This window comes from Hippoglossus stenolepis, chromosome 2 (genome assembly GCF_022539355.2).
Source record: "Hippoglossus stenolepis isolate QCI-W04-F060 chromosome 2, HSTE1.2, whole genome shotgun sequence".
NCBI classification, from domain to species: Eukaryota; Metazoa; Chordata; class Actinopteri; order Pleuronectiformes; family Pleuronectidae; genus Hippoglossus; species Hippoglossus stenolepis.
This window is the reverse complement of record NC_061484.1, coordinates 3,283,878-3,302,801: the sequence shown is the minus strand read 5'-3', so window position 1 is coordinate 3,302,801 and position 18,924 is coordinate 3,283,878. Positions and strand designations below refer to the sequence as shown.

Sequence of the window (18,924 nt, the reverse complement as noted above, 5' to 3'; positions counted from 1 at the left end):
CCATTAGGGGCAATTTGGGGTTTAGCAGCTTGCCCACACTTGGGCATGCTGGACGTGGGAGACGGGGATCGAACTGTTGACCTTCTGCATAGTAGCTCTACCCCCGGAGCCACAGCGGCTCCCAAAAGTTCAAACTGTTGAAGTCACTCAAGCAAGAGTTGGGGACCAAAAGTATAATCAGCATGGCTAATAAAAAAAATTAGACCCAGGCTGTAACAAACTGAAATGATTCTCTATGTGCTGTAGTTTTTTTCTCGGCGTGTATTACTCAGTGTTATTAGACTGTCGTACATATGCTCTGGGTCCCACAATAGGTTTATAGAGTTCAAAAAGGGATAGAACTCAAATAGCAGATTTGTGTGTGCCATGATGATGGTGATAAACATCAGTTAAATATGCCATTAGAGAATTCCCTGCTATCTCACACAGCGGCGAGATTGATATTCACAATCCAGCTCCCTCTGCTCTCCCTCTCTCTCTCTTGTCAAACAACTATCAGCTGGAAGCTATCCAGCCTGTTATGAATGCAATGATTCGGCATCTCACCCTTTTTGCTAATTATGCACAATGGGAAATGTTTTTTTCTGTGTGTGGGTGTGTATGTGTTTGTGTGTAGTCACTCTGTTTTCCCTCAGTGAAAAAGAAAACAGAAAAGAAATCTCCTGAATGATGCGATAACCACTTCCCTAACAGCGTCCAGCTTAAATCACATGGTGGTTAGATTTTGTTTGGTGGTGAGGATGACAGAGGTTGATATTTGGAGTTAAAAGGAAAAGGAAGTGTCTTTATGGGTGCTCAGTATGTGCTCAGTATGTGCTCGGTATGAAAGGCAGACTCTAAATACCAACGGGATGAAATATATCTATTTTACTATTCATCTTTAAAAGATCAGAATCTGTGTGGATAATAGTGAAAAAAAGAGATGCCGCAGCTGGCATGCACACTTGTTTTGTACCCAGTCAAAGGGAATAAGTTCATTGAAGCGCAACGCAATCGCCCTGAAAAAATAAAATCTGACTTTCCTCCCGATTTGAAACACAATAATATTGGCTTTACTGAAGCTGTGAGATGAACAGCCGCTCAGCTGTGGGGCAAACAAACCCCTCAGTGAATATGCAGCAAACTCTGCAGCTCAACAATACACACAGCTCAGGACATTATAACACAGACACTGTGAACCTGAGATCAACTGTTTATCACTCAGGATTCTGTTTTATAGATCGTATATCAAGTCTGTTTTCTTTAATCTGTTGGTTTGGGAACCTCAGCAACAAGGCCAAGAACTCACTAACCAATAAAGTGAAAGTGAGAGACCAAAGGAGTGCAGCAGAGGATGTTCTCTGACCTGTTTAAAAGACAGGTAAGAAGGAAGGCTAATGCCATCCTATCCAACAGCTCCCATCCCCTACACTGTGAATTCCACATTTTGCCTTCTGGCTCTCGATTCACATTCCCCCTGTAAGACAAACAGGTACAAGCACTCTTTCATCCCCTCAGCCATCTCTCTTTTTAATTCAGGATGGGGGAAGAGTTAGTGTGACCAAGGCCAATCACCTGACTGAGTGTGTGGTGTAGTGTTGTTTTTTACATGAGACAATACAAGAGACAATGTGGATTTGTATTGTCTGTACAATATACAATGTGGTGGTGGTAATGGTAATGATGTTGACTGTGATGTCTCTGATGACTCTGTCCCTGATGATGGCTGTTTGTATTACAGATAGCAAGATGCTGAGCCCTTATTGTACTACATGTCCATGTTCTTTTATGTTTTCATGTTTTATTTCTTATGTGTTGTACCCCTTGCTGTAAACACAAATTGCCCTTTGGGGACAAATGAAGTTGAAAGTTGCTCATTTTGTCTCTGGATATTATATTTTCAAGAAAAGGGGAGGAACATGAGTCCTGGTCAAAACTGGTTGGAAGAAAATGAATAAAAATAGCTGCAGGACTTCAGCCCCTGCATCATATAGCTGGAGGCAATGCATTTTGGGATTGGACTCTTGGTTGGGAGGTCGAGCAAAGAGAGCTAGGAGAGCACACACGCACACATACATACACACACACACACACACACACACACAGAGGAGGAAGAGGCCTCATTTGTCACCAGGAGTCACGGCCGACCCTTGGAAGTGCGGCCGACAAGTGAAGCTGTCGAAGCCTTTGACGACAAAGAGCGAGCCGTGAGGACAACAATAACTGCAACCGGGGGGATGACGACGCCACTCAGCACAACAACGAAATAAAGTTTTTTGAAAAAGGTGATTAAAGTTGCATTTCCCACCCTCGGGGATGTGTTAAAGCACATCCCCGTGTTCATCTCGTGCATATTCCGAGCGCACGTGGAGGGCTGGGGGCCTGTTCTGCACATGCTCAGTGGGCGATGATGATGTGGGCTGACACATCGCATGTCGTGAGCGTAGTTACCGTGCTGAGTAATGTGACATTTAAGGACTCCTGCTTTTTCTTCTTTTTTCGCCTTCCTTGAACTGTTTACAGCATGCACACATACACACACCATGCCCGAACACACACACACACACACACACACACACACACACACACACACACACACACACACACACACACACACACACACACACACACACACACACACACACACACACACACACACACACACACACTTGTATGTATAAACACATGAGTGTAGCTTGCTTCTGCGGAAAAGACTTTTCTGCATGATTTGACTGTGACACATCTCTCACTAGTTCATGTCTCTGTGTTTATTCTGTGATATCTACGCTGTTTTTTTATCTCTTTTATCAGAATTACAGAAGACAACCCAAGCAGTTGAAATGAGATGCTACAGAAGACTCCATAAACAGATCACATCACCAACGAGGATGTTCGCAGAATGATCAGGCAACAATTGGGACAGCATGAAGACCCGCTGACCACAGTGGAAACTATAATGGTAGGTGACAAGATTAAATGGACTTGCTAAGACCATCCTACAGGGTACATACAGTCCCAGGAAAATGGAAGTAAGGGAGGGAGAGAGAGAGAGAAAAAGATGCTCTTACAACATTGCTGAGTGGACCATAGGGGAAGTTTGCCACAACAAAAGCCCTTGCTCAAGATCGATTGGTACACAGCGCCCCACAACCCTGCGGGTATAACGGGATCAGTAGCAAAAACAGTCCAAAGTGTCTCAGTGGGGACTGAGGAAATGTGCTGAGGTTCACTGCTGACACAGTTCGACTGCTGTGACAGGATTCCCATAATCTTACATGATCTGTGCATGAACACGCCCAGGGTCTTTATTCATGAATGCACATCTGCAGTTAGAGGTTAAAGAAGATCAACTGTGAGTGAACAGTGGACTGAGAGAAATCTGGATGGGAATAATGGAGGGATATATTTTTGCCTCCTTTAAATTCTATGGTTGAGTTGTCCTTTTCCATGAGTAAAAGTTTGAAGACCAATTTTACCCATGAATTGTTCTCTTGTATTACAACTTGTTTTGTAATTTGTGGTATCATTTGTATTGATTAGGATGACATTGTTCTTGTAAAGTAATTAAAATATTAAATAAGAAAAGGAAAATATAAGCAGAGGTCTGGAAACAGGGAACGTAGCAGCATCTGCAGAACAAAGTCCATCAGGGTAAGAAACACAAGCAGTCAGACAATCAGACAGATTGTACACACAGCTAGCCCATCTGAACTGACGGCAATAATGCCTGTGTGCTGCGTACGCACAACTATGGGAAGTTGGCGAGTGCTCAACCAGAAAGTTGGTGTGTAGTCTGCTAACAGGATACAAAATAATAAGATGCATCAGCATTGGTGCTGGCAAAAAATGAATGTTTTCTTATATTTTGATATGAATCAAGTTCACGTTGTTAACTACGTGTGCGACACTGACAAAAGCTTTCACCTGCTTCCACCTATTCACCTTTTATGTTAATCCAGCCACATACTGTAAATTAGGGCATCAACTGTCACTTGAGTGCTGTGTGCCAAAAGTCTGTTTCAGCAGTGCAGGTGGTGGATCACGGAAAAATACTGTCAACACCGCCAAAGAGTATAAGGCTTCTCAGACTTTGTTCAATATCTCAGAGTCACAGAAAAATCTGGGGCAGCCTGCTGGCCTGTTACTACTAAGTTAAAAAACTAAACCAAGCTTACCGAAACTTAGTGAAGTTACTACAGGTTTTTGGGGCTCATCTTCTGAGAAAGAAACTCTGAAAAGATTCTCTGATATATATATATATATATATATATATATGCAGTGGTTCCTAAACAAGAAAAATCCAGTGTCGTATTTCATATCACATCCACCATCACACCAGCAAGGTCAATCAGTGCGGCATAATTCATGGAGCTAAATTTGGGCATAACTTTGGCCTCTCAATATAATGACGATGACTCACTTTTAAGAAGTGTACGTCTCCATGGCAACACAGGCTGCACACCGGCGCAGGTTAAGTTCGGTCTTTTGAATACATGTATAAAGCTCTGCTCCTCGTGATTCATCTCTTTGGCATCAGTGCCGCATTCACATCAGATGAATGAGGGAAGTGATTTCAAGTCCAAGCAGAAATGACAGCGCTACTTTAACTGTGGTATGTATGAAGAGCAACAGCACTGGGACACATGGAGATTCCTTTTTGTTTCTCATCACGACTCATTATACAAGGGATACTTGTTTGTAGCATTGTCAGAGCAGCTTTCCCTCTCTGGCTATTAAATATTACCTCCAAGAAATAGCAGGTGCCTTACGGAACATTATTTGAATATCAATAATGAATGAAGTTTTCTTTGCGCTGACATTTTTTTTCTATGATTGACTGAAGCAATAGATTGTACCCACGTTCCCATTACCTCAGCATGAGGCCAACTTAGTGAATAGGAAATCTTTTCACATCAGCAGTGTGGTGACAGAGTACTGCATCAAAGGTTTGAACACTCTGCTTTAATAGACAGCACCGACAAGGCTATGAACCTATACAGTGCCTTCAGAGAATAATAAGACCACTTTACCATTTCCACATTTTATTGAGTATTATTTTCATATTTTTTGACAATAATCTATTAAATAATGACAAACAGAAACCATGTTTTAAATTTGTGCAAATGTATAAATATTTAATGTCTAAATCTCTCACAGAGGTATTCAGATGCTTAATTTGATATTTTGAAGACGCCTCTTTGGCAGCAATTACAGCTTTTAGTCCTCTTAGATTTATCTCTAGAAGCTGTGCACACCTGGATTTGGCCGGTTTATCCCGCACTTCAAAGCAGATCTTATCTAACGCTGTCAGATTGGCTGGAAATCGGCAGTGAACTGTCATCTGCAGGTCTGGGGCTTTGGCTGCTCCACTTAAGGGCAGTCAGAGAATTGTCCCTAAGCCACTTCCCTGTGGTTTTCTCTTGTGCATTACTGTTTTGCTGAAATGTGAACTGTTGCCCTATAGTCTCAGGATATTTACATATTGGAACAGGCTTTTTTCAAGGACCTCTTCCCCACATATAGTGCATTTTTTAACACTGACTCTTCGATGAATGGGTGAATGAGGCATACATTACAAAGAGCTTTGAGTGGCTATTTGACTAGAAAGATGCCATTATAATTGCAGTCCATTTACCCTTCTTGTCTGGTTACTCAGTTTGGCTACACAGTTTTTAAAGTCACTGTGTTCCTGGCGACACTCAAAGCCTTAATAATGTTTATATACCCTGTCTCTGGTTTATGTCTTGCCACAGTTGTATCACTCTACAGAGAGTTCCCTAAACTTTGTGGCTTGGTCTTGTATATGTTTCTAAACATGCCACAAACATGACACACTTAATTTAAATTAAATCTATAATTCAATAAAATGTAGAAAAAATGATGGGGTCTGAACCATAGACTGTATATAAAAAGGTCTGAACACTTTTTTTAATCCAGTCAATTTATTGTCTGCATTCTTTTCAATGCTTTGTTTCAGAGGCAATATTGGTTTTACTTTTCTAATGTTTTGTATGATTTTTTTCTTATTTATTTCAATTGCTAAATCTTTTATAGTCCACAAATTGTCTGCAGCATATTTTTACATAAAGTCCAAATGGTAAATATATAAATAGTTAGAAATGTTTGTTCCTCATGAAATAAAGTAATGGATACTACATTACATTGGCAATATCTAAGCTTTAATTTGAGTAGATTTACATCACTTTTTATTTGAAATTTCTTGAGGTCTTAATAAAATCTCAACATTGGATAGAATGAAGAACCACAACACCCCTCTCAACCCTGTGTAAACAGCCCTATTCAGACTGGCCGGTTTGTGGGCTTGTTTCTTTGAAAATTAATGATTCGTAGATCAGTGGTATATGCGCGTCGACATAGCCGGGAGTTGGGTATTGTTTTCACCCATGTCTCATATATGGATTTTCACCAAACATGTTGTGGGAATATTACTTGGAAGGGTTATATGGAGGGTATGCTTTACAAATGGACATATACAGAATCCCACCTGTCTGCTGAGCACTGTAAAAACTTTCTGAATGTTTTAATTTGACACTTGATAATTGTTTGGGTACATTTGAAAAAATAAAACCAAAAAATACCAGGAAAACTATAGAATGGTAATAACATAGAATACAAGTCTTGTTGATGACCAGTAAAAAGCCCTATAACTGCAAGTCAAGAATGCTCTCTGGGACATTTCCTTGTCAATAAAGAAAGTAGCTAAAAAATAATAAATACAAATTGAAAAATACAGCTCTTTCTAAACTTGTTGAACCTTTCCTATGTTGTGGCACTGCAGACCGATTTTAAGTGACTTCATATTATTTTGGTTTTCTGTAACAGACTTATGTCAAAAGTCCAAGATATCATTTGACATGTGATTTGTATGATTCCGATTCAGTGGAAGCTGGAAAAGATTTCGTATGAGCACTTTGGGCAGGCAGTTTGTTTTAGAATACAGCTCACTGCAGACAATCACGAACAAAAAACAAACTGGGCCCAAAGTTTAAGTGGCAAAAGGAAAGATATTACTAAGAAAAAAGGTAGCTGTACAAATGTCATTTACCGGACAATATCAAACTTGAGTGATGAACAATGTGTGGAGGGCACTACTCAGCAGATAACAGACTGAGATCGATTTAAGTGTATACATAACCAATCATAGTACCTCATCATTTCTGAACATGCAACACCTGCATTGAAATGTATTCATCTTAGCACAATGACATTTGAAAAGTTGAGAGGAAAAATCAAGGTAGAGAAAAGTCGTCTTCAGTGGCCTAATAACCCAGAATCGAAAGCCTTGAAAAACCTGCCAAACATCTTCAACACAGCCATTCACAGATACTCCCAATGAAAAAACGTAACGAGGGCAGACACAGATCTCAGACGGCCTGGTGTGCAGATCTGGCAGTCATCATCAGAGTCTAGCTGCTCACTTTGTTAGTGTGGAAGAAATTATCCTCAGATAGGGCAAACTGGCATAGTGAAATACTCTTAAACATAAAGCACATCAAACACCTTATCCCACACTGCATTACACGACCCTGCACTTTAACCTTTTACATGCTACTGTGCAGCACATGTCTGCTGACTGGGTCAGACATGCAAAGGAAGAGGAAGTAATTGCCTTCACAGGATATATAGCTATCCTATCCTCCTGCCTTTCTCTTTACTATGAAATACAGACTTATTGAGCATCCAGGTGAACCCTTCCAATTTCACATATTTTAGATGCTCTCATCACAGATGCTTTGTAATCTCAAAACAATCCATTAATTATATAGACTGTGAAGAGGGGTTAAGATGTTGACTATGTTATTGCAACAATCTTTGTTGTTCAAATTCTCTCTCATTTTATGTTATCTCAACTCTCCACTGTGTAATGAAGGTATTAAAGGCCTGAATATGAACAACTACCGAACAGCAAACAATCCAGTCAAGCAGAAAGTAGCGGTAAAGGAGGATGTTGATGGTTTACTCAGGAAACAGCCTCAATGTCTCAGTAGGATAAATCTTCAAAGGTATGTCAAGCCACTTTTGCTGGTGACAAAAAAACCTGAGCTCCATTATCCAGAGAAGTGATTCCTCAATATGTTGGATGTGATAAGAGAAGAAACATCACCATTGTTCAAATAAAAAAATATTACACCGTGTAGCGTCTCTCTTACTCGTCTCTTCAGGCAGAGAATCAGTGGGAGCCAGTGTGGAGGGGACACTCGGACTTGCTGGGCTAATTGCTGTGATGGATTTGTGTTATTCCCCTGAGCACCGGGCTCCTGCTCCTGCAATAACACAACAAGATGACTTTGCCAATCCACACGTTAGTCGGCTATGAAGGAACGGTAACTGTTAATACAGTTGTTGCTGTTGTGAAGGCAGCAGCAGCCTGCTCAAAGCTAATATTGTAATTTGGCAGAATGGATTTCTCAGAGGAAATCATTCTGGGCCCTCCCTGGGTCAATTTAGCATTTGATTAGTGGGAGGCTACTGTCAAAGTATTAGAGGAGCGGCCTATTTTTCTGATGTGATTAAATTCATCAACCTCGTTATGGTGTATGGTATTCTTACTTGCCTCTAGAATGCAGGGAGGAGCCAGTTTTGCTGCCCACGTGAAGTGAGGGAAACATGAACAAACATACGCACGAGCACACACAGACACGCACTGAGGAAACCTGCACACACACACACACACACACACACACACACACACACACACACACACACACACACACACACACACACACCAAAACAGTGCAGAAACTGGGACTAGCACCCTCGCATTAATTAATACAATTCTTATTGAGGCTTCCCTTCTAATGGTTCAAGTTGCAGCCACACGCATGCGCATGCACACACCACATTTCTCACAGGGAAGCCCTGATTAAGTCATAGCAGCCTCCTTTCCTAAAATGGAGTGTTGCGTCGGAGCCGAGCTGAGTGCAGAGGAGAAGATCTTTAATAACAGAGGAGGGCAGCCTCCGGGGAAAGACCCCTGGAGAGAGCAGTCAGGTGTAAGGTGTACAGAGACCTGTATCTGTCGAATCACACAATCCTACTGTGCACAGAGCTGCTCGGGGGGGTTGCATTAACCAACTGTGTTTGAGAGGAGGACTGAAAAAAACATGAATGGTGGACTGTAGTGATGTGTGTGTCTGTAAGGGGTGGACAAGGAGGGAAAAAGGGTATATGCGTGTACATGTGCACGTGCGCTGTCGTGTGTTAAAAAAGTGCATTTCATCAGCTTTACTGCAGATGAAAATTACAGTATGACTAATCTCAGACATCTTCAGAAGCAATGGACTTTTCTTATTTGGGGACATCAAAGCACAGCGTGGCCTTGCACACTAGACTTGGACGGCAGCATCATCAAAGTGAATAACATTTGTTTTCCATGATAAAAGGAAGTTCAAGAGCAGGACGGATAGGGCTCTTTTTGTACAAGATTGCTAACACACACACACACACACACACACACACACACACACACACACACACACACACACACACACACACACACACACACACACACACACACACACACACACACACACACACACACACACAAATAGACACACACAAACACACATACTGGACATGAACTCACCACCTCCTCTAAGGCAAAGAAAGTCCGACATTTTCAGTCATTTGTAAAATTATAAATAAAAGCCACAAGGTTACTCAGATGTGACCACTCTCCAACTATTACTGCAGCATCTGCCTGTGTTTCACATCTTTTTAAACCCTTGACAGAAAAATGAGTGGCGGAGGGGTGGGTGGTGAAGGACTAAACAAGCGTGTTAAATCAACAGTAGCAGCGTGGTCTTCACAATAAAAATCAGGGAGTCGTAATGACAGCTGTTTCATCTGTGGCTCAGCAAATTCTCCCTCTCTGTCTTTCGGACTCTCTCCCTCATCTTTCTTGCACCTGATCAGCAGGCCTCTAATTTCCAGCAGTAATCAGTGCAGTGAGCGCTGCGTTCTCCCGGAGCACAGAGCCCATGTTGGGACGCTTCCTCATCAGCCAACCTTGTGCTCCGACCGCTGTGGAAAACAGTTTGCACAATTTGTGTGAGCTACTACATGATCGCACACATAATTTGATTAACCAACTGACAAGTATTTATTTATCTTTTCTTAAGCTATGCTAGCATCACGCCTATGGGGATGGCAATGTCACAATATCACAGCAACATTTGGTTTTATTGGCATGAAATTTGAATCAGAAGTTCATGGTTCCCAGAATTTAAATCCTACTGACTTTGGTGATCCCCTGACTTTTCCTGACCTTTATTGCTTTGCGTGAAATGTCTTGACAACTCTTGGAGGGACTGCCATGAAAGTGAGTACAGATGTGCATGAATTTTTAGAAATCCATTGACATTTCATCTAATGTCACCATCATGTCAAAATGTTAATTTGTTCACTTTACTTATACTTTCACATGTTCTCTTGTCTACCTCATTTTGACTATATGCTGCTGTAACATGTGAATCTCACCAGTGTGGAATCAATTATCTTATCTTACTTATAAAAGAGCAAAATTGATGGCATTCATTCCCATTTTGTGTTTAGTGCTAATTAGCAAATGTTAGCATGCTTACTAATCGCAGATCCTCCTAATCTTCTCTGGAGGGGAGGGGGTGGGGGGCTTCTAACATGCGACAGACACAAAAATGAAAAACAAAACAAAAACAAAACAAATAACATTGAGACATACATAGAAGACATGACTAAGAGAGTTTGTGGTGATGAGAGCAGATGCCGGTGTCTGTGTGTTGTAAAGAAAATCACGTGATCTTCGCGGAAAGATAAAATGTCACTTCCTGCCTCTGCCGCTTCACCTCTCGCCTCAATAATGTGGAGGATTTATCGCTGTTGTGAACGTGTCTGTACAGAGAACCTCCCGCTGTGTTGTATATGTGTGAAAAGCAAACTCTGGGTCGAGACCCAATTCTCCTGACTTTACCCACAGGTAATGTTTGAAAACGGCTTTAGCATTGCCACTGTGAGAATGTTAGCATTTAGCTCAAAGTATTACTGTCTTACAGTGCTGCTAGCATGGCTCTTAGCCTTGCAGTAATAACAACTTTATTATGTGGCAAGCACAACATTGTTGTTGAGCTTGCCAAGTTAATTACAGAGATGTTGGAATGTGGTGGCAGCAATGAGAAGTAGGATTGGGTACTGAAATCAGTGCCAATCGGGAACTGGTGCCTACAGTATCCAATCACAACGGAGATTTCGGTGCCTCTTTTCAGTGCCTGAGCTTTGTGCTGAAATAGTTGTTCTGCTTACAGGCAACATTAACATCACTGCATGTGTGTGGTTAACATTACACCTTACTCTGGTGACAACACACTCTGCATGGCTCTGGCAGCAAGTAAATTTAGCCTACCATTAGCTACTAGCTACCACAAACAAAATGTTAAACGGTCTAAAGTGTGGCTGTATTTCACATTAAAGGGTTCTGACACCATGATGTGCCGCAAATGTCCGAGCAATAGCGGAGAGACGGGAACCTAGAGCCGCTGCCAGATCCTGGGAGCAACAGTTTGTAGAATTGGTGGCATATTTCACCTTGTTATTAGCGATCGGCCAGTAAACTGAGAGAAGAAGGAAGGGAGGAATATGACAAAACTTGTTGAAGCACCTGGCGAATCACGGATACATTTGAAATCACAGGGGTGTGTTTGACTGCTAGCGTGATCCCATGCCAAGGAAATCAGCCGTCAGTGTGGGCGTCCCTGGCCCCGGAGGTGGGGGGACAATTCATGAGTTTGGAGCAGAGGTATGCAAAACTATACCCAACCCTACTGAGAAGAAGATGAACAGGGTAAAACCAACCAACCAAGTTGCTTCACTTGAGGACGTGCTGAGGCCAGAAGGCGTTATAATGCTGTTTTACATATGTAGCAGTAAAGTTCCAACTTTGATGGGAAAAATGAATAGGACATTGTACTAGGATGCAAATTGGTCTCCCACATGAAATTCAGGCATATTGCACCTGTATACGTTCAATATCCTTTCCGTCACACACATGTACCACCTTTGCATATTCTTTCCCATAAACACTCAGATGAATGTCTCACTGACCCCACACAAGGGTTCATTTTATGTCATTCATTGGGAAGGAGCAGAAATCACCACAACGTGCTGAGACTTTCATAAAATCAGGTTATTTAGCAAAAAAACTTATTTCCTCCTGTGTGTGGTGGGGGCTGAGGCCACAGGGGGGTATGTGCTTTAAATTTAGCACGAGAGGAGGAAAGAGCAGCTACTGCATAATAAGCCGGCGGAGAAAATAAGTTGAACTTTGACCCCAGCTCCCTTTATAGATGACAGTGGCGACCTTGGGAGGGTGAGAGAGGAGATTGATGATGGGTATTTTGCTTAATGAGCTCACAAGAGAATAACCCCTCCCTCCGGGGGGAGGTCAATTGTCTCCCACTCAAGGTAAAAAAGACAAATGTCAATGCGATCAGCAGGAGTCACCTCCCTCCCTCTTACCTAGAACACCTCCTTTATAATAGAGCTGAACATTAAATTTCCTTCCATCTACGTCTAAAAATTGCAATGGACATCGGTGACGTTTGGAATCTATGCATGTGTGAGGTCAAGTGAGAAATGCCACAACCATGGTTTTACATGTCATGCCTACATGTCTTCCATTTAAATCCTTTTAAAACGACTGTCTGATTTTAAACTTTACATCCTGACACACTACCTTGAGTGACTCAAAAACAAGTCGCTGGGTTGATGATAAGACAAAAAGATCACCATGGAAACAAGATTTGAGGTATGGCCACTGTGGGGATAAAGCAAGAGGTAAACACAGAGGGAGGGATAGGGAGAGATGAAGAGACAGACGGGGAAAAGCTATGTGGAGTGAGTGAGAATGAAACCAGCAAGATCCTGAAGAAAATCAGTGACAGAGGCAGAGTGTGAAAACCGCTGAAGCAGGAAGAAATTCACAACCCGCTATAGCCTGCGCTCATGAGGAATCATCTGACTTCACTATCTGGGTAACCGCACTTTAAGGAAGAGAAAACAGGGGGATGAGGAAGGGAAGGAAAACAGAACATGTCGGGGGTAACCATTTGTTTTGCACTTTCACTCCTTTTTGCCCTATCCTGCTCTCTCTCTGTTCTAACAAGGGAGAGAACACTTCTGTGTTCTCTTTCTTTCATCCTGTCTCCGTCTTACCTGGAGCTGTGCAGTTCTTAGATTGTTCACCCTCTAGTTCCTCCAGGCTGCTGTTGTCCATTTCCTGCAGTAGCCTCCTTCCTCCCCATCTCTCCTGGTCCTCGCTGCTCTGGCTCGAGATGTCAAAACCTACATAGATTGCCACAGAAAAAAGTACACCTTTAAAATACAAACTCTAGTGACCTTTTAGAGCAGCTACAGCATTTCAATGGGGTGTTTTATGATATAATACCGGAGTTTAAACGGTGCTTTCCCTTTAAATGACCATGAGAAATATGTGCATGGATAAATAAGGTAATCTCAAATTTATAAATAAATAATTAAGAATTAATAAATGTGAGAAAACAATAACCATACGTGTTCAATACATGCCCTATTGGTGCGAGATGGGTCTAAAGTAAAGTCTTGCATCCAATCTGTGTTAGACTGTGAGGTATCAGTTTTGATATCATATCAGAGAGTGTGATAGAGTATGCAAGTAGAGACATGTCAAAAAGTCCTCTCTGCCATTCTCATGAGTGCAGTACAACATGAGGATTTTGCAAAGGGAGTTTGAGGTAGATGCTGTCTGTCTGCAGCTGCCAGCAGCTCAATTCTGCATCATTTCATGGTTAGTTTGCAAATATGAAGCAACATTCACAGTGTGGCATTTTGGTCCTACATTCAAAGTAACTACCACACACAAATACTGTATATGTAGATGCTGCACTAGCTGCTGGATAATATGTCAAGGTCGCCGCCATGCTGAACCATGGAAGACGTCCCTGTAACAAATACATGTAAACAAGGGAGCTGTGGTTTGTCGGGATAACATTTCAAAAGTGATTAAAACAATTTTTGTTTAAGGTTTTACATAACATATTGTATTAAAGGTTTTGTTTCCAGTTAATTATAATTGAAAGTTAGGTTGTAATCGCTGCTAAACAGTCAAGAGACAAGTGGAAATGATACAAATATAATAATGTTGTGTATATTGTGCAGTTGTACTTTATTACAGGGGTCAGTATTGGCTTAAATATTCACAACTAACTGTTCAGACCACTTAAAAAGTGAAGGGCTTAATCATTTTCCCTTTTAAAAACAAGGGATGGAAATATATTAACACTGAAGAATGCAACTGACTGATACTGAGTAACTCAGTTCAGGATTTTTTGTGTTTCAAAGTCAATGGGTTTTGTTTTGAGCTGCAGCACAATAAAGAAGAGAAGTGAGGAGAATAAGCCATTAACACATGTCACACATTTCATGTACGTGTCCACAAGTATTAATCAAATCCAGGTTTGATGAATGTGAGTTCCTTCAGACAATGAATAATTTTCCAACACATCAGTAATTCGGTTCATGCAGGCTAACACTGAAACACACTTGAACATCTAGCAGTGATTACAGAGTAACTAATTTTGTAATCTTGTAGTCTTCCATGTTGATTGCAAAAGTGAAACTCGATGAGAAATGCAAACCACTGTTTATTTTTCTTTGTATTTGACATTTTGCAGCAATGGGCAGAAGTGGCAGAAGTCTGTGTATGTATTGACACTAAATTGTGTTTTTTTTATTCCTGTAAGCTTTAGGGAGCAGTGTTTTCATCAGTGTTATATTAACCCACAGTTAATAATGAGCCAAGAAACACAGTAAAATGCCAGAGAAGAACACAACCAGCAGGTACACGTAGATATGAGCAATGCAGGTTTAAAATGTTCAAAAACTGGATCTACAGATGTTGAGGAAAAAATGCATTCAGCACAGTTGTTCATCAAAGACACACACGTCACAAGATTGTTTTTGTACATTTGAATGAAAATGCCACAGGGCACAATAAATTCTCACGCTAAATGATTTTTGACACTGGAAAATGTGTCTCACAATACAAACTGAGATTGAGGATTGACTTACGACTGTAGGTTTCATCACATGGTTGTCAACTTGCACGTTTGGCAACCTGAAATCTCTAATTACCTCTGCCAAGCAAAATATGTTTCCAAAACTACTTTATTGAAACTTGGTGGACATGTGAGGTCTGGGCCAAAGAGGACCTTTTAACCTTTGGAGCAGATTCGATTAAGGGGGTGGATCCACGATTTTTTCTCCCCTTTCTTTGACCTGGCGAGATAGGGCGTGAGCTTTGGCAGATATGTGTTCTCCGAGCTCCTTTCTGATCAGAATTATGAATCTGAGCAAGCACTCAATGCCAACTTCTGGTCCTTCACAGTTTTCAGTGACAGGACATAATTTAGTCAGTGTCACACAAACACTGACCACAGATATTCAATAACCAGACGTGCAGCAGAGAGCCAAGCTGGACAATTATGTTTATGAAAGTCGGTGACTTATCAATCTGTTTGGACAAAGTCGAGTACACACATATCTGCACATAAACAATAAAGGCATTTTAACAGGTTTTAGTTTCTTCATCCAAGTTACCAGTTTGTGTCTTGAATGTTGCAGATAAAAGTGCATGTGAAGCAATTAGTTTTATTTTTATAGAGTAGGCTTCTGATCTCTGTGACATGAAAGTTTGATTCCTTATGTAATAGCCGGGCAGTGAACAGCTGGAGGAGTGCACCACAGATGTGTCACTTTGGCGTCCTCCTCCCTCCAAAATTCATACATTGAAGGGGAATTTCATGTTTTTCCTAAACAAAATCCTCTTAGGGGGTGCAGCAACAGCGCAGTGCACAAAGTGAGGCTCCCACTGTGGCTACATCTGCACATTCTTCGAGACAGCAGCAACACCAATGAATTCATTTCATACTTCAGGGAGCTCAGCAGGAACCCTCTGCCCTTTCCACCCTGCCAACTACAAGGCTGGCCTAAGAGACGGATACAAATCGAATTAAAAAGCCCAGTTATTGAATAGTCCTCAGGGCACGGCTGAACTCCTCACCTGGCCTCACCTTCAGAACCCCACACAGGGCAGCCGAAGCAACACTGAGGTTTGCGTGCCAGTGCTCAGTACTCTTTCCTTCCCTCCCTTCTTGCTCTCGCTATCTTGCACACGATGAAGGAGAGGACGAGAGCGGGAATGATTAATGTGCCGCTGCGAGGAGGAGTTGAGTGCTCTGCTTCCAGCTCCACAGCATCAAGCTCCATTTAGCAGAACTTCATTAAGCACATCATAAATAATCAACTTTAATTGATATTCCGGCGAGCTGATTAAGAGTTAACGAGAACACAATGGGGACAGGGGAAGTGCATTAAATGTGTCTGTGTCGTCTCTTGTTCGCCTCCAGTTCTTGAGCACATGGAGAGAGAAGCTCTGTTGCATTTCCATAAAACCAGCATATGCAGTGGGGAGGGAAAAAAATGACTCACACTGATGATGCACGAATCATGAGTGTATGAATATTCATGCAGGGCCCTCTGTCCATGGAAAGTGATAAATACTTCTCACTTTAGCTGACGCTGACTCAGTAATCAAGAGGAGTGTCGGGGGGGCCACAGTCAATGACAGATAAAAAGAGAAAGATGGGAACATGTAGGCATCAAGTCAAGTGGTCCAAATGTTTGCTGTACTGTAGTAATTTATTATCAGGGTTTCTATTTGCACGTAGACGCTTTGGTGATCATTTAACACGTCAGAGAGAGAGAGAGAGCTTTGAAATAAAAGTTAGAGGGGGAGGGGAGGGGGAACAGTGTGTAACCATTTGCTGTAACCTGGAGAGGGGCAGGCCTATACCCTGGGGCTCATTGCCCTGATTTCACAGCTCTGCAGCTAAAACACCTGTACATGCAGGAGCCTCTGCATCCCTCTGCCCCAGAATAGTTTCCCATAGTTAAAGCTCAGATGAATTCCCATTATAGCCCACTGTGTACCAGTGTACCTGTGTGACACCTTGACATTTGTCCCATTTCTTTTTCTTTCTTTTTTTTAAATCAGGTCAAGTTGCGGCAGAAGTTAACTTCGAAAGGACATGACTCTTTTACTATGATTCAAAAAGAGCATAATGTAGCTTGTGCTGAAAATGGTGTGAACACACACACCTTTGTTATATCTCTGTTTGGGGACGTGAGTTAGCTTGACTAAAATAACTGAGGACTTGACTTACTTAGCAGACGTTCTTACCTCTTATACCCCTGCTCTACACTTGGTTCTGCTGACCAGCTGTTCCTCGGTATAAGATTCATTCACTGTTAGAGCTCCACAGCTGTGGAACAACCTCATCCTCTTTTAAAACTCTTTTAAAAACGCATTTTTATAAAATAACTTTTGCCTTAACTTGCTTTTTTAGATTGTTTTTACAATGTTCTTGCTTTTACCCAATAATATTATGTTTGTTTTTGCTTAATTTTATTGTTTAATTATTATATTGATTTTAACCAGGCATTTGTTGGATTTATTTTATTTTATCTCTTGCATTAAATGGTTTCAATTAGTAATTGCACTGCATGTACTTTTCAGTTCTCTTTTTCAGTGAAGCACTTTGTAAACGTTCGGTGTTCAAGCTTTAATTTTAAAGTCACGATTATTTGCACCACATTTAACGTTGATTTCCCATTAGAATGGTTATTATTATCATTATAATTATCACTTACAAGATGTCACATGTTAGATTGATGACACATCAGTTGAAGTAGAAAGCTCTCAGGGACATCATATTGAACTAATATGCAGCTGCCTTCATGTTACACTCATGTCTCTGCACGAGTACAGTGCTGTTGTCTGGAACTAAACTGAACCCCGTAGTGTTGCTCAGAGTGTGTGAGTATAACCAGAGGAACAGTGTCCCCTCACCGGCTCGGACCTCACCTGCATTTTCCCCCAAGAAGGAAAAGCCCTTGACGAGCAGCAGCAAGCCTCCGAACAAGCAGATCTGGATCAACACCAACTCCTTTCGCCTTTTCCGCCTCGCCCGGACCTTCCTCTGGGTCGGCATCACTTGCGGCGGCCGGTTCCGGAGTCGGATACCCGGCAGAGACATCCCCTCTACCGCTGCCACATCCATGCGGATCCCCGGAGAGAGAGGGAGAGGAAACAGCCTCCTGTGATTCCCAGAGAAGTGACTTCTCTCCCGGGAGCGGATGAGAAAAGTACAGGGGAGGGGTCTGGAGGGAGCAGGGGAGGGGGCGTTTTAAGAAAACGAAGAAAAGTTGCCGGGATGATGTGAGGGCTGATCTGTAAACACGCTGGTAAACACGGCGAGATTCAGCCCCGAGGTTGGTCTTCTTCTCATGTCATGGTGAAGAAGGGAGGAAGAGGAGGACTGCACCAGCTCTCCATGGAGGAGCTGCTGAGCGAGGAGGCAGAGAGACACTGAGGGACAGCGAGAGAGAGAGAGAGAGCGGGGGGGACACTGGCAGAGAGAGAGAGGGGGACTAACAGAGAGACAGAAAGAGGGAGAGAGAGCAGGGCCACTGACAGAGAGGGAGAGAGGGAGAGAGGGGGCACTGAGAGAGAGACAGAGCGAGATGAGGGTGGGGGGGACACTGAGTCATAGGTCAATTCAAATTTTGGGGACCTGATATAGACTCCATTCATTTCTAGGAAACTTACCCTAACTGTAACTTAACCTTAACCTAAACATTACCGTGACCACTGACCCAGAGATTACACACATACTTTGTCCCCAACCTTGAAAACTAACTGTCCCCAAATGTAGCATTTTACACAGACACATACACACTCCATGACTACAGGTGACATTACATTAACTTACATTCATTTTGTAAAGACCTAAATCAGGTCCACTACTTGCCAGACCCTAACCTTAAAGCATGTCTTCAGTTGACAATTGAATGATT

At 42.0% G+C, this 18,924-nt stretch overlaps 1 protein-coding gene across 1 annotated transcript in view; it reads right to left on the bottom strand.

Moving 5' to 3' along the window:
• Positions 1 to 18,432, bottom strand: part of LOC118101058 (sodium/potassium/calcium exchanger 3) — a 46,683-nt gene extending 28,251 nt beyond the window's left edge. Inside the window, exons 1-2 of the mRNA XM_035146696.2 lie at positions 17,933 to 18,432; positions 13,186 to 13,314 (exon numbers count right to left, since the gene is read on the bottom strand). Of these exons, the coding sequence (XP_035002587.1) occupies positions 13,186 to 13,314; positions 17,933 to 18,128 (325 nt within the window). The 5' untranslated portion in view covers positions 18,129 to 18,432. The remainder of the gene's footprint in view (positions 1 to 13,185; positions 13,315 to 17,932) is intronic.
• Between the last annotated feature and the right edge of the window lie 492 nt (positions 18,433 to 18,924).